At 45.8% G+C, this 14,298-nt stretch overlaps 1 protein-coding gene across 1 annotated transcript in view; it reads right to left on the bottom strand.

Annotated features, from left to right (window-relative positions):
• The window catches only part of Abhd2 (abhydrolase domain containing 2, acylglycerol lipase), an 80,727-nt gene that overhangs the window by 27,767 nt on the left and 38,662 nt on the right, over nt 1-14,298 (bottom strand). Inside the window, 2 exon segments of the mRNA NM_001106275.1 lie at nt 1,529-1,696; nt 3,447-3,622. Of these exon segments, the coding sequence (NP_001099745.1) occupies nt 1,529-1,696; nt 3,447-3,622 (344 nt within the window).

Below are 14,298 nucleotides of genomic sequence, written 5' to 3'. Positions count from 1 at the left end.
TTGATGATTCAGAGCCAAGTCTTCCTCCACACATCACACGTCCTCATGCACCTGGATTTTCATCTATTTCTCAAGCCACTGACCAGACTGACCAGAAGCGTCTGTGAAAGGGGTGTCTGAGCTGCAGGAGTGAGAGTGGACTCTTACCGGTTACCAATGGCAACATACATGACCCCACAGAAGATCTGACAACATGTACAAATATGTAGGAATGCCAACTGCATAATTCTGCTGTAAATCTACTTTGAAGATGTCATTAATGGGAATGACACACACACATTCAAGGCCAAGTCACTTGGCTACTGATCAAGTTCAGGGCCAGCCTGGGTAACTTGGTGAGCCCTGTCTCAAAATAAAAATCTGAAGGGCTACAGTCATAGTTCGGTGACATTTGCTTGCATATCTTGGAAGAGACTGTGGGTTCAGCCTTAAGTCCCCGGTATTTAAGAGAAGAAACAAATCCATGAACAAGGTATTTATAGCAGTATTTTTTAAAATACTGAAAAAAATGTATGCCTTATGACTATAACTGAACAGCGAGGAGGCTCTCAAAGATTCAATATAATGACCACATCGCTTTAATGTGACTATAAAGTTACGGTTGTATATAAACTACGTCTTCACTAAATAAGAAAATGTAAATATGAATAAAGTAGGAAGGGGAGAGTAAAGAATCATAAACTGCTATATGGTGGGATTATAGATATAATTCTGGCTGTTTTCCATTACAGATATAATTTGTTTGCTCACATAGATGCATCTTTTATGTGTTTATTATTTATGTGTGCATATATAATCAGAAGGGAGTGCCAATGGGATTCAAGAGTGAACAGTTCAGGGCTGGGGCACAGTGGTGCACACCTATAATCCCAGTATTTAGGAGGCAGAGGCAGGAGGATCACTGCAAGTTCAATGCCAGCCTGGATGATACCGTAAGTTCTAGAATTGCCTGTGCTACCAAGTAGGACCTTGTCTCAAAGACAAAAACACAAACAAAAAAAGAAGAGACAGTTCATAAGTGAGAACTCTGGGTAGCAGGGCTTCCTTTAAAGTTAAGAAGCATCTGTGTAAAGTTGACAGCCTGCGTATTCCTGCCTTCAAGGAACTTGAGAATCCAGCAAGCTGCTGGTGTGCAGATGCCTTCCACTGACACTAATATACCCCACTGCACCTCTACTTGTCTGGTGGAACCTGGAGGAACAGGTGTCGGGATAGCATAGTGAATGCTCTAAGTCCAGCTATGAGTATGATCTCCCTAGATCCAGTGGCACACTCCGACCAGTCCAGCCCATGAGCAAGACCTTCCCCTATGAGCCTCGAGGAGCTGGGATGGGCGGTGCTCAGGCACAGCATGACAAATGCCAGTGTGAGCTGGCGGCTGTAAGAGGTGAGCCCCATCAGCTCTTGTGGATGTTCACAAATTCTACACTTACGACACACGGCAGAAGGCTGGAGGGGCTGCACACTTCCCATGAGAATAGAAAAAGGGGTGAGAGGGAGGTTCCATTTGGCCACGCCCCAAGCTTACCATAGGTGAACATGCGTGGGGAGGTCAGCTCAATGTTGGGGAGGGCCCCCAGGTGGTTTAGCACTGCGCACCGGTAGCCATTTTTCTGTGCATAGTCAACAAAGGTTCGGATATACTGCTTCTCGCTGTGATTGGCAATTCCAGGACAGATGACCATGGTGACGTCATCTACAGGATGGAGAAAGAGATCCTTATGTATCCACTTAAGACATAAACACTGACATTAACAGGTGCTGGGATGGTGGGACTCTGGGTAATTTTCTCTCCCTCCCTCTCTCCCTCCTTCCTTCCTTTCTTCCTCTCTTTCTTGAGAGTCTCTCCTAGCAGCCCTGGCTGGAACTCACATAGATCTACCTGCCACTGTCTCTCTAGTGCTGGAACGAAAGGTCTTTGCTACTAGTCTGTTCTTTTTCATTTTCAGTCTGGTCTATTTTTAATTTTTAAATGCTTCTGTTTATCTGTTTGCCAAAAGGAAGATTTATTTCTCCCACAGGCAGGAAAATAAATCATGAAAGAAATAACACAGCTCATTTCCTAAGAGTATTTTTGGGTGCAGATACAAGCAATGATCTTGGCAGGGAGCTGGGCTGATGGGAAGTCGTGGATAAGAAACCGAGAGTTGGTTTTCCCTTTCCAACCCTCGCACTGAGCACCACCAGGAACTGACTGCTCAAGCTAAATCTCATGCTACTTTGTTCCCATTCCTGTCGTGGTCTCACATAGCCTACGCTGGCCTTGAATTTCTGATTCTCAAGTGTCCATCTCTTGAATGTTTGGATTTCAGGTGTGAGCCATCACATTTAGCTTAAACTGTTATGTTTAACTGCTAGAAGTCCAATGATTAGAAATAAGAGAAAGAAAGCATTTAACTAACTGTGGTAAAGGGAGAGACATAGGAAGGTCCTACAATACTTGCAAACATAGCGGGAGCTCCTTCCCTGGCCATGTACTCATTCCTTTTGTGACTGTTTGCTGAGAGCACTCTCTCCTGGGCTCCGGGGATTCCTGCACTGCAGCAGAAGGGCCCTAAACCGCTACAGAAGTAGCTGGATTGGCAGGTGCCATGAGGGACTAAAGCAGGGAGGCACCATGGGTCAAGAGAAAGGAACTGTAGCCTCAGTGAGGTGACATCTGAGACCTGAATGACAAGGAGGGTGACGTGAGGGTCTGGGGAGAAAAGCTACTCAGTGATCCAGTTACTTGGGATAAAAGAGTTGGTGCACATTTGCCTCGATTTACCCATAAATGATGACTACGCTCCTGTAACGAACTAGAGAAAACCATGTTCTCTTCTGGTAGGGACTGCATTCAAAAGGATGCTGTCATCCCACTGCACTTCCTCTGAACGCTTCATTATGAAGCCTCTGAAATCGCTGTTTACTGGGTACCTGGGGAAGCACACTGCCAAACCCTAGCGGCAACGGAAATTGGAGTTATTTCTTGGATGAGGTGTCCCTGACTCATGAAAAGGAAGTATGACTTTAATGTGTCCTTTTGTCCAAGGAGATTTATACACCAGGCACCCAAGAGCCTTTACGCTCTGCTGCCCAGCAAATAAACCCATCCTAGATTGCTTTTCCAAGCACCAGCTTCCCACGGTCAAGGGAGATAGCATCGCCCACCTCACAGGGCGTGGGGAGATAACAGTAGGCAGTTAGGAACTGTTGCTGACACTGACTGGGTCCCAGGGGCTCTGGGCGCCAAGTTCTTCCTTTAAAATTGGCTTCTGAACTTCACAAGGGGATCCTAATTCTCTACTGATTGAGGCTCATAGGAGCTAACATGCATAGGCTGGAGTTAATCCTGATGACCTGGCCTCTGAGTGCAGTGGGATAACGTAGGTGTTTTACACACTGCTCCCCACTGACGTCTGCTCCTCTCTCTAGGCGGCCCAACACCAGGACCTGAAGTAGCTCACCTCCAACACAGTGCTCAGCCAGGGGCTCGAAGAGGTCGAATGTAGAAGTGGCACCATCTGACATGGTGATGAACTTGCGGTGCCCGTAAGGGTGTGGCGACCTCACCCTCCCCATCTTCCCATACAAGGCTGTCTGGATATGTCCACTCTTTCCCCAGATTAGTGGTGGAATGTATCTGAGAAAGGAGAGGAAGAAAAATAGGAGCAGTCAGTTTCCTCCGTATTTCTTGAACAAAGGTACCCTAGTTCTTAGAGCTTTTCTTAGCACATTATTCTGTATATTAACCATAAACACAATGGGTTCTTTTTGTGATGCAGGGCCACATGCATACCGGGCATTGCACCACGAGCTGAACATTTTTAACTACCCCAGACCCATGCTCCGTTCATTAGTGCCTCCTACACCAGCCCTGGTTTCAAATTTAGAGCATCAAGCAATTCAATGTGGGCTATTTCTATAATTGAGGGGAAAAGAAAGCAAATAATATCCTTTAAATACATCCTGTGTGACAAGATTGGCCTCATTATTGCCAAATGAGCCGACGTATAGAGCGGCTTACACAGCACCTCTGCTCAGTAAGTGGTCACTTCTGACAGAGCTGCTGTGGTTACGCCATTAACAAGAATTCTGCTCCTGGCTGCACCATCAAGAGTTGTAGACTCTCCTCAGAGCCTCCAAGTGCCTAGGGATATAGAGAGAGCACTACAATAAGCCTCAGAGAATGTGCTAGAAGGTCAAGCAGTATTTTCGATGGATTAATGAAGACTAATGGCTTCTTTGCCTAAGCAAGACATGACGCCTCCCTTACAACTGTCCTCTGCGAAGACAACAGTGGCCTTGGAACAAAATGCAAGAACTAAAAACTCATTAATTCCTGGGAAAGAGATTGCTCCAATTAAGAACTGAGGATGGTTCGTGGCCCTGGTATAAGATGATCCCATTTACTGAAAATGATACCGGTTTACCTCGCAGCTTTTTATCTAAGCTCAGTGGCTAGGCATGAACTGTGTTCCACATGAACTAGAATGTCCTAGTGGGACACAGTGGTGGCATCAATCTTGCAGCTCTGTATAACGTCCTGGGGCATTTTATTAGTGACTTATCTCAACCTATTTGTTCATTCAGCTATCATTTTCCTCAGCACCAGATGGTTCTAGAAGCTCTTTTTCTACTTATTCCTTGTGTGTGTGCTATTAAATACACATGAAGTAAAGAAGTAAAGCCCCACCCTGAGTGTGTCCCCAGGCAGACTGCTGCTTTGGGGCTGGAGAGACGGGAGAAGGGTGTTTAAGTGACAGGACATGGGACCCTTGCTAGCAGGTACAAAAATCCCCTAGAAATAAATGGCTGGATTTGGAAAGCACAGTAGGGTACATTTACAGAAAAGTAATGTCACCAGGACAACTGAATACCATGTAAGACTCGGCCACATAGTTGACAGAATCCCTCAGACTGCTGCTGGGCTGTGTAGAGAGAGAAGGGAGAACCAGGAAACCAAACTCCTCACAAAAATTAGGGGGGCATTTTCCTTACAATATGAATAATAATAAAAAAGATAAATATACTGGGGTTAAGAATATCGGAACAGAAGGCAGGTGGATCTCCGAATTCAAGGCTAGCCTGGTCTACAGACTGAGTTCTAGGACAGCCAGGGCTACACAGAAAAGCCTTGTCTCAAAAACAAAACAAAAAACTAACCAACCAAAGCCAAAACAAGTATATTTCCTATGCTACTTTTAAATTTTGCTTAGAATATGTTTTAATCTTAGAAAGTATGACAAAAAAAATTACAGCCAGATCTCCTTTTGGCTACTTGCAGATTTTGCATATCAGAATTGTCCTAGTAGATGTTTAATGATCACACACACACACACACACACACACACACACACACACACACACACACACAACCTCCCATCCCCATGACGCATGGCCTCCTCTGAATCTTAGCTCCCCTATCCTGGTGGCCTCCTAACTGCTCGTCCTGTTCCCCACCCGCTGCACTGTTCAGTTGTCCGCCTTGCCAATGGAGAGAGAATCTCAACACACAAATCTGGTTGCAGCTCTCCGATGCACAGGTCTGCAGCTCTCCGGTGCACAGATCTGCAGCTCTCCGGTGCACAGGTCTGCAGCTCTCCGGTGCACAGGTCTGCAGCTCTCCGATGCACAGGTCTGCAGCTCTCCGGTGCACAGGTCTGCAGCTCTCCAGTGCACAGGTCTGCAGCTCTCCGGTGCACAGGTCTGCAGCTTGGCCTAGAGTTGGTTACGCCCTGTGCTTCCCTAACTCTGCATAAGCTCCAGAACTAACCCAGTATCTCAGCTTCATCTCAAATGGATACTCCGGGGGACAGTGTCTATTCCAGATGCCTAGCTTGCCATACTAGTCCCTCCCGGCCCCTGGGCCTTTCTTGTCTTTGGGAGTCGCTCCCTATCAGGTTGGCTACTGGGTCACTGTCCCATTCCTGTGCACTGCTCTGTCCTAGCACCCAGGGAGCTCCATGAGTTAGGAGGTTCTATCTAGGCACAACTACTACATTTACCTGAAGGTCTATGCCCTGGCACCCACATTAAGCACCAAGAGAGAATTTGCTGAGACAGCAGAAACAACCCACTTAGTAAATCTCAGGTTTTAAAATATCTTTAAAAGATAGTATGCATCATGACAACAGGAGTCTAGCTCTCATCTGATTGGCATTTGGAGTCAGACATTCTTAGAGCTGGTAGAATAAAATCTTCAAAGTGTGTGTGTGTGTGCACTCACACGCGCGTGCTCAACTGTCTTAGACTCACAGTGTGAGGTCAACTGTGCACAGCATAAGTCTCACAATCTTTAATTGTATGACAATGCCACCTACTGATAAAACACCATTTTTAATTAACTTCACAATAACACGCAGCAGGACTTACAACGATGTGATTTTGAAGTAAGTTTAGTGTAGTGGGTTTCTAACTGCATTAAAAAGTATTTATATAACTTATCAAAAAACTACAAGGAAAAAAATCAAAAACAGTGTTCAGAATGGCCCAAGTTAAGGGAGAAATACAGACCTGAAGGATAAAATACTTTGGAGTTTATCTGGACAACGCACACAAACGCTGCTGACACAGTCTGTGAGAGATGATTATTCCATCACCACCACTGGTTGTCTGAAAACATAGTAATCATCAGCTCACTTGACCCTGTGTCTGAAGGTCATTCTCAGACCTCGGCCAGTCCGGGACGGGTTGGGTGGGCAGAGTGTAGTGGAGGACAGCCCTAGCCTGTCTCTTGAGCCTGGGTAGGCTGTGTGTTGGTCCCTGGAAGCCCGACTGCCCAGCAGGTGAGAAGTACGAGGCACACCTTGAGGATAAATGCAGTTTCAATTCTATGGATAAAGCCAAATTGCCTTCCGAAGACGATGGATCAATTTATATCCCTACCACTAATACACGAGAGCACTTGTTTGGCTTCTTTACCCTCATCAATAGTTGGCATTAATCTTTTACATTCTGGCCACTTTAATGGGCACCTTATTTCAATATGTTTAAGGCTGATCCATTTATGCTTTTAAAAAATGTTCATCGGAAAAAAAAATGTTCATCGGGATGCCAAGTGGGCTTGGAGGTTAAAGGCTTTTTATTTTGCCAAGCCTGATGACCCCACTTCAATCCCCAGGACATACATGGCTACTGCAAGTTGCCCTCTGACCCCCACAGGTGTGCATGGAGGTGCATAAAAGTGTTTCTCATTTCAATTTGTGTTTTCCTGACTCATGTTTCCTACTATTTGCATTTATTTTCTTCTGTGAATTCTGTTTATGCTGTTTATTTTCTATTATATTTTTACTTTTCCCTGTTAATTTGTATTTTTATTAGCGCTATATTATTAAACATTATCATTTGTATGTTAGAATTGTTTTCTTATTATATTACTGTATGTTTAAGTTCACATTTTTCATTGGTTTTTGAGTCAGGGACTCAATACATAGCCCAGGCTGGCCCCGAACTGGCAATCCTCCTTCCTCAGCCTCTTGAGTGCTAGGACAGCAGGTTTGTATCGTGATGCCAGGAAAGTTTAATTTGACTTTTACATATTTTTTATACCAGCTATTCCCTCTTATTCCTACAGTTAGTTTTTAAAGAACCGTATTCCCCTTAAATGCACTTATTTCCCTTAAATGCACTTATTTCTCTAAGTGGTGTGAAGACGCAGCTCATCTCCTCCTAACAGATGAGGTTGTTATTCTTGGACAATAATAAATGCTCCACTCATCCGGACTGACTTCCACCATTACCTGTAATATACACCACGGTCCCGGTTACATATCCCGGTTACATATGCTTCTCTATCTCTATTTGGGTTCGTCTGTCTGTCTAGTCATTTGCCAGTATGGCTGTTTTAATCAATACAGCTTATGGGATATTTTGAGAGATAAAAGTTCTGGTTACCTTCACTATTCTTTTGCAAAATTTCCCCAGCAGATTCTTTCTTTCTTTCCAGGTAAATAATATGATGGGCTTGTTTAGTTCCTGGGAAACTTTGAGAAGACTTGGTTGAAAACATCAGACATATATCACTTTGGTGTTAACAGACACCTTTGCACCGACTTGCATCTAGAACATGGCGCATCTCCTCTATAGCCCACACTGAAGCCTTGCCGCTTTCTCTGTGGTTCAGAGCGTGCAGTTTGACTACGCTGCTTTGCATGTGCTCAAGAACTGGAGCATATGGTCATGTTTATCTCTAACAAAGCAGGAATAATGTTTCCTCCTCCTTTTCTACTCGCTGCTCTGTCCACTGTCCTGCTGAGGCCTATGCTTAATAAAGGCTCGTTACTAAGAAACAATCACCAAATAGAGGCCGGCCTGTCCTTATCATATCAACATCTGGCTTTCCTAACAAAATTGCCTAATGGGAAGAATTGTGAGGGAAAAACCTGAATCTTCCCGCCAGCCCTCACACCCCCAGGCATGCACACTGCACGCACGCACATGCACCCATACACACGCACACAGTCTTTAGGCAGTTTGAGCAAGCAAATGGTTACAACTTTTAAAGAGTTGAGAAAAATAAAGTTGACTGATTGCTTATGTTTGCCTTAATCCAGGGTGTAACCAATTTTTCTCCCTGTCACCTGGGTCTGTTGGTTGTAAATTAAATTACTCCACTGTGTACCTGTCATTTCCTTTGACTCTCTTGTACCTCTAATGATCAGGATTTGATGTGCAGTACGTGTACTGCACTGATGTACTCTATGTGTTCTGGATATACCACCCGACACTGAGTCCCCTAATCCCTAAGCCCTGGCTAGTCCTTTCCAGGGAACCAAAAGCCCATTAGCAGGTACTTCTGGGCATTGTAGATGCGCATCATATAGGGATTTTTTTTTACTAATTTTTGTTTACATATGTGTGTGTGTGTGTGTGTGTGTGTGTGTGTGTGTGAGAGAGAGAGAGAGAGAGAGAGAGAGAGAGAGAGAGAGAGAGAGAGTATACCACGTGTATTCAAGTCCCTGTGGAGGTCAGAAAGAGACCCTGAAGCTGGAGTTACAGGTAGGTACGAACCACCAAACTGAGGTCCTCTGGGAGAGAAGTCATTTTTCCAGTCTCTGGAACCTGGCTCTGAGTAAGCTACATCAAGAAAGGAATGCATGCCAGGGGCAGTGCAAGACATCTGCCTTGAGAGTGTGCCAAGGAAGGAAGGAAGGAAGGAAGGAAGGAAGGAAGGAAGGAAGGGAGGAAGGGAGGAAGAGAGGGAAAGAAACCCAAGGAGGGATGTCTGGCTATATCACGCTCATTTGCACATCCATCATTCACTGGCACGGGTAATTCATGCCTTTTGACCGCTCTGAGTTGCGTTGCTGTAAGCATTTGTGGACAAGCTTCTGTTTGAAGCCTCTTTTCAGTTCTTTGAGGCCTGTACCTGGAAATGGAATCGCTGCTTAACTGCCTGAGAACCAAGCTGTTCTCCATAGCAGCTACACCATTTTCTATTGCTAGCAGCAACGTTCAAGGGCTTCAATGTCTCTGCCTTCTCACCAGCACTTGTCACATTCCATTAAAAATGTCACCTTGTAGGGGCTGGAGATACAGCTTGGTGGTTAAGAGCATACATCATTCTTTCAGAGGACTTGAGTTTAATTCCTGGGTGGCTAGAGGGATCTGACAGCTCTGGTCTGTGTAGCCTCCTACACTCATGTGTACACACACACACACACACACACACACACACACACACACACACACACACACACCTACCTTAGAATAAAATCTAAGTTCAAGACCAGTCTGAGCAGTTTTGTGGGATAAAAGGGTTGGGGGCGTATAACTGTGTAGTGGATCCCTTGTCTAGCAGTGTGAGGTTTTGGACTCCACTCCAATATTGGAAGAAACAAGATTGAGCCTTCCTAACGGGTGTGAAGTGACTCTCATTCCTGTCTTGATGTACTTTCCTTTGTGGCTATTGATGTCAAACACCCTACCATTCTGACTCTATTTCCTACCCTCAGTCTCTGTCTCTATTTTTAAAAAATGAATAGTGGATAAATATCAGCCCCTTATTCATCTCATAGCGGCTATGACTGGGAAAAAAAAGAACCACCTCAACAGAATCAATTAAGACTGCATGTGGCACAATTTAGTGTTGTCTAAAAATTGGTATAAGAATCTTAGTGTTCACACGAACATTTTGACTTCCACAGTTGAACATAAGAATTAGATGTGGGGGACTAACAGCCACAGGAGACTTACTACACTGGGAGTTACAGTCCTAATATGTGTGATGGATCAAAAAAAAAAAAGATCATTGAGCAGGGTACATGTAATCCCAGTACCTGGAAGGCTGGGACAGGAGGATTGCTGTGAGTTTGAGGCCAGTCTGAAACACATAAAGGAAAATACTGATCACACTCTAGTCACCTGCAAGAATAAGACTCACGCCAAGAAAAAACCACCAGAATCTTACAACATCAAAGAAATGGCGTCACTGGACCAAGACCTGGGGTCTCTCTCCCTTAGTGACTTAAAACACATTAAGGATTTTTCTCAACAAAGAGCCCCTTAACAAAGGAAGCCAGAGATGTGTGAGATGCTATTCATGGCTCTATAACCCCGCGTTTATTTACCTTCCTCTCTGAACAGAGAACATGTAAAGCGCCCCGTGTTTATTTACCTTCCTCTCTGAACAGAGAACATGTAAGTAAAGCTGTTTGTTTTTCTACAGCTCCTTGCAGGTTTTCAAAGTCCCTTTGAGCATGATCTCATTTGGTTTTGATGTCACTTTTGTGAAATGGACTGCCTGCTTTCCCATGGGGACCCTGAGGCCGAGAGTTAAACGCCTGGACGGCCAGACTGCACGGCAACAGTAGAACGGAGAGTTCACCTGAGGCCCTGGCACTGTGCAGTGCTTATGTGGATGGAGACTTGGTAGTGGGGTGGGGGGATACTTTCTCTTCAGAGAGTCCACTAATCGTCCTGTAACAACAGTAGCGGTAAACACCGGTGTAAATGTGGTTTGTCATAGTCAGCGCGGTCAGCAGCCTCTAGTTTAAAACCTCTGTAAAGTGGCGTGTGAGACTGGGCTATAATTCAGAGGCCTTCCCTATCGTACGCAAGGCTCTGGGTATACACCCCAGCATTGCAGCAGCAACAACAGCAGCACCACCCCACAAAGAACAACCACCACCAAAAACCCAAGCAAACAAATCAGCGCATGCATTTCCTAGACTTTTTAAAGCTATCTCCTTCTCAGAAACACAAGACGATCAGAGCAGTTACTTCCTCCCCAAGACAACAGCTAACTGAGGACCTGGTAAAAGAGGCTATGCTATGTAAGCCAGAACTGGCCATGTCATGGAGAAAGGACATGCTCCACTCAAGTTCTGGTCTTCAGCAAGTCCCCAGACAGGGGACTCACTGCAGAGTGACTCCCTCCCACTTTCACTTCAGTTTTCTCTGCCTGTGCTCCCTCTGCATTTAAGAAGGGTTCACCACTCAGTTGCAGCGTGGGGATCCAGTTGGAAGGTGAACTATCAGTCATAACCCAGCAACATCCTGAAATCTCCTCTCTGATAGCATCTCGATCCTCCTGCCTCAGCCTCCCTATTGTTAGGGTTATAGGCATGTGCTACCACAACCAGACTCACTCTTTCTCCAAGTGCAGCCCAGACCGTTCTCCAGTGCTGGACAGATGGCTGTATCTGGAGCTAAGCACAGATGGCTTTGTGGCTTCAGGTTGGGATCATGTTGTGCAACAAATGAAAACACAGAAACCAGTCTTTAAATCGGAGGGAGCTACAAGATGTTCTGTGGGGAGGACATGGGCCCAGCACTACCAGAGGGAATGCACATGCAATGTAGACACACTCCTCTACAAGGAGAAGCCAGCAGAAGGGCCCAGAAAGAAGCCGTCGGCGTGCAGTCTCTCATTTTTCTGGTTTTGCAGAGCCTGGGATACAACCTAGGACCCGAGGTAGCAGGGAAGGAAGCGCTCTAGCACCGAGTGATAGCCCCAACCTTCTCTTTCATGATGGAATTGAATTTGCTTAAGTCACATGTACATGAAACACCCCCCAACACACACACACACACACACACACACACACACACACACACACACACACACACACAGTGTACTAGAAAGCACATCGAGGAACAGCTAAATACTGTGATTTTCCTCAGAAGTAAGAAATTCATTTTTAATCTACCCCCCTGCTGTATCTCAAAGGCCTAAGGGTGGAAGGAGGGACACCCATCATTGAGCGTCTGCAGGACCATCAGGCACCCATAGCTGCCTCTGGAATTCATCCTTGAGGTTGATTTGAAAGGTCAGCATGCAAAATGGATGGCTATCTTTTTTAGGAGACTGTCAGCACCAGTGCCAGCACCTCGCGTCTCTGGGCAGGTCCTGAGAGGAAGTGTCTGAAACCACAGCCCCTCCCAGGAAGTGTCCAGAGACCACAGGCCCTGACTTTGTTCAGTTCCACAAACACATCTCTGTCACTCTACTCTGGCCCGCGGGCTTCCTTCTCCCACAGAGCTCAAGTCCACATGACTCACAGAGCAGGGGAGATCATGAAAAAGGATCTCTCCATTGTATCTATTGCTTTGTTGTTTATTCGTTTAAGACGTGTTTATTTTTACTTTATGTGTATATTTGGCCTACGTGTATGTCTGGGTACCATGCATACCTAGTTCCGTCAGAGGCCGTTGGATCCAGCTGGAGTTATGGATGGTTGTGAGCCACCATGTCGACAAAGGGGCCCTAAGCCAGAGCAGCACACTCTCTTAAGCAGACTCATCTCTTCAGCCCTCACATGGCTTTTTCATTCCTCTCCTGACAATCTAATTCTCCAGGGATGCCGACATTTCTCCCTGGCTGGAAGCGGGGACACCAGACAGGGAGGGTTCCAGTCAGGGGTTGGTTGGGACTGTCAGGGTAAACAAGCTCTAATGTCCACTTGGTTTCCAAAGAGAATGTTGCCTCAGAGCAGGCGTCCATTCTGCTTTGTGTACACACTCAGGTGAAGAAAACCAAATTTTCCGCCTCTGGAAAAAAAAAACAGGTGACCCCAGAGGAGGTAAATATTCTGACTAAAGGTCAGTGACACGTGGGATCCTTATCTAAGAATGCACTGTCGGCGGCTGGGACTAAGTCAAAGCCAGGATTATTGGCTGTGTTAGCCCAATAAAGCTTAACAAATGTGGGCTCTACAAAGCCCACAGAGAAAGCGAGGTACAGTGCCTACCCTGCAGGGCCTGAGACGGAGCTCGGCACTCAAGGAGTGCCAGGAAGCTGCTGTCATAGAGAAAGAACGGTGGGCACTAGGGTCCCAGAAGCAGACAGCAAGGCATGAGGGCATGTAGCCTTGTAGCGTGTGGCCTTGTGGGTAAGGAGTCACCGGTTCAAGATGGAGTCTGGAGTCAGGACGCCTGAGCACCCTGCCACAGCCTGGACAAAGCATGCTCAGAATTTAGGCTTCCCCACAATTTTGAACGGCGATATCGTCCAGTTTTATAGATGGGGAGGAGTACGGGCAGGTGACTTAACTACGACTTTTCCTGTTACTTTACACTTTTAAGACTCACTAACCCCACGCCCACCCCCAACTGGAAGTTAAATTAGCAACAAGCCATTAATCAACTGTCGAGATGCATTTTGAAACCATATGTCTCCAAAGTGCTAATTGAGTTTGCTGGGGCTCTCTTTGGTGTTTGCCCGTGCAGTCGACAGAAAGTCATTTCTTTGGTCTCATGTTTTCTACAACTAAAATTGTCTTTTGAATGGCAGTGTAGTTGGCATGGTAATTATTTCAATATTCACATTTGGGGATATTTGAAATGAGGGCAGAATGTTAATAAAATCATACTGGGTCTCTCTCCAAAGATAATGAGACCTCAGAAAGTAATGGGAGAGACAGACAGAGGCACTTCCAGAAAAGTGGCAGGTGTCTGCTTTGGGGAAGCACTTTTTTTATTGCTGGCTGGGGTGGGGCACACAGTAACAATGCTTTGTTGAGGTGGCAAAGTTGAACTGTCTGTCTGTCTGTCTCTGTGTATGTGGCACACACACACTTAGGGATTTTTATCAGACCAGAGTCTCCCCTTTCTAGTTACCCAAGTCTGAAACCCAGGACTCTGGTTGAATCTAAACCCAGATTCCTTCTCTGGGTTCCTCTTTCCCAGCCTGACCAGGTCAATATTAGGTCTTTAGAGTCACAGACAGGCCTCCAGAAGCCCTTTCTTTTCAGGAGGCCCTGGGGGGACATCTCTCCAGTCCTCCAGGGCAGAACAGCTGGTATGAGGACACAGTCTGTCCTGAGTTTTAGAACAAATGCCTTGGCCTTCTACCTCTGAGGAGCTTTCCAAACACTC

This window comes from Rattus norvegicus, chromosome 1 (assembly GCF_021556685.1).
Source record: "Rattus norvegicus strain SHRSP/BbbUtx chromosome 1, alternate assembly SHRSP_T2T, whole genome shotgun sequence".
NCBI lineage: Eukaryota > Metazoa > Chordata > Mammalia > Rodentia > Muridae > Rattus > Rattus norvegicus.
This window is presented reverse-complemented; position numbering and strand designations above follow the sequence as displayed.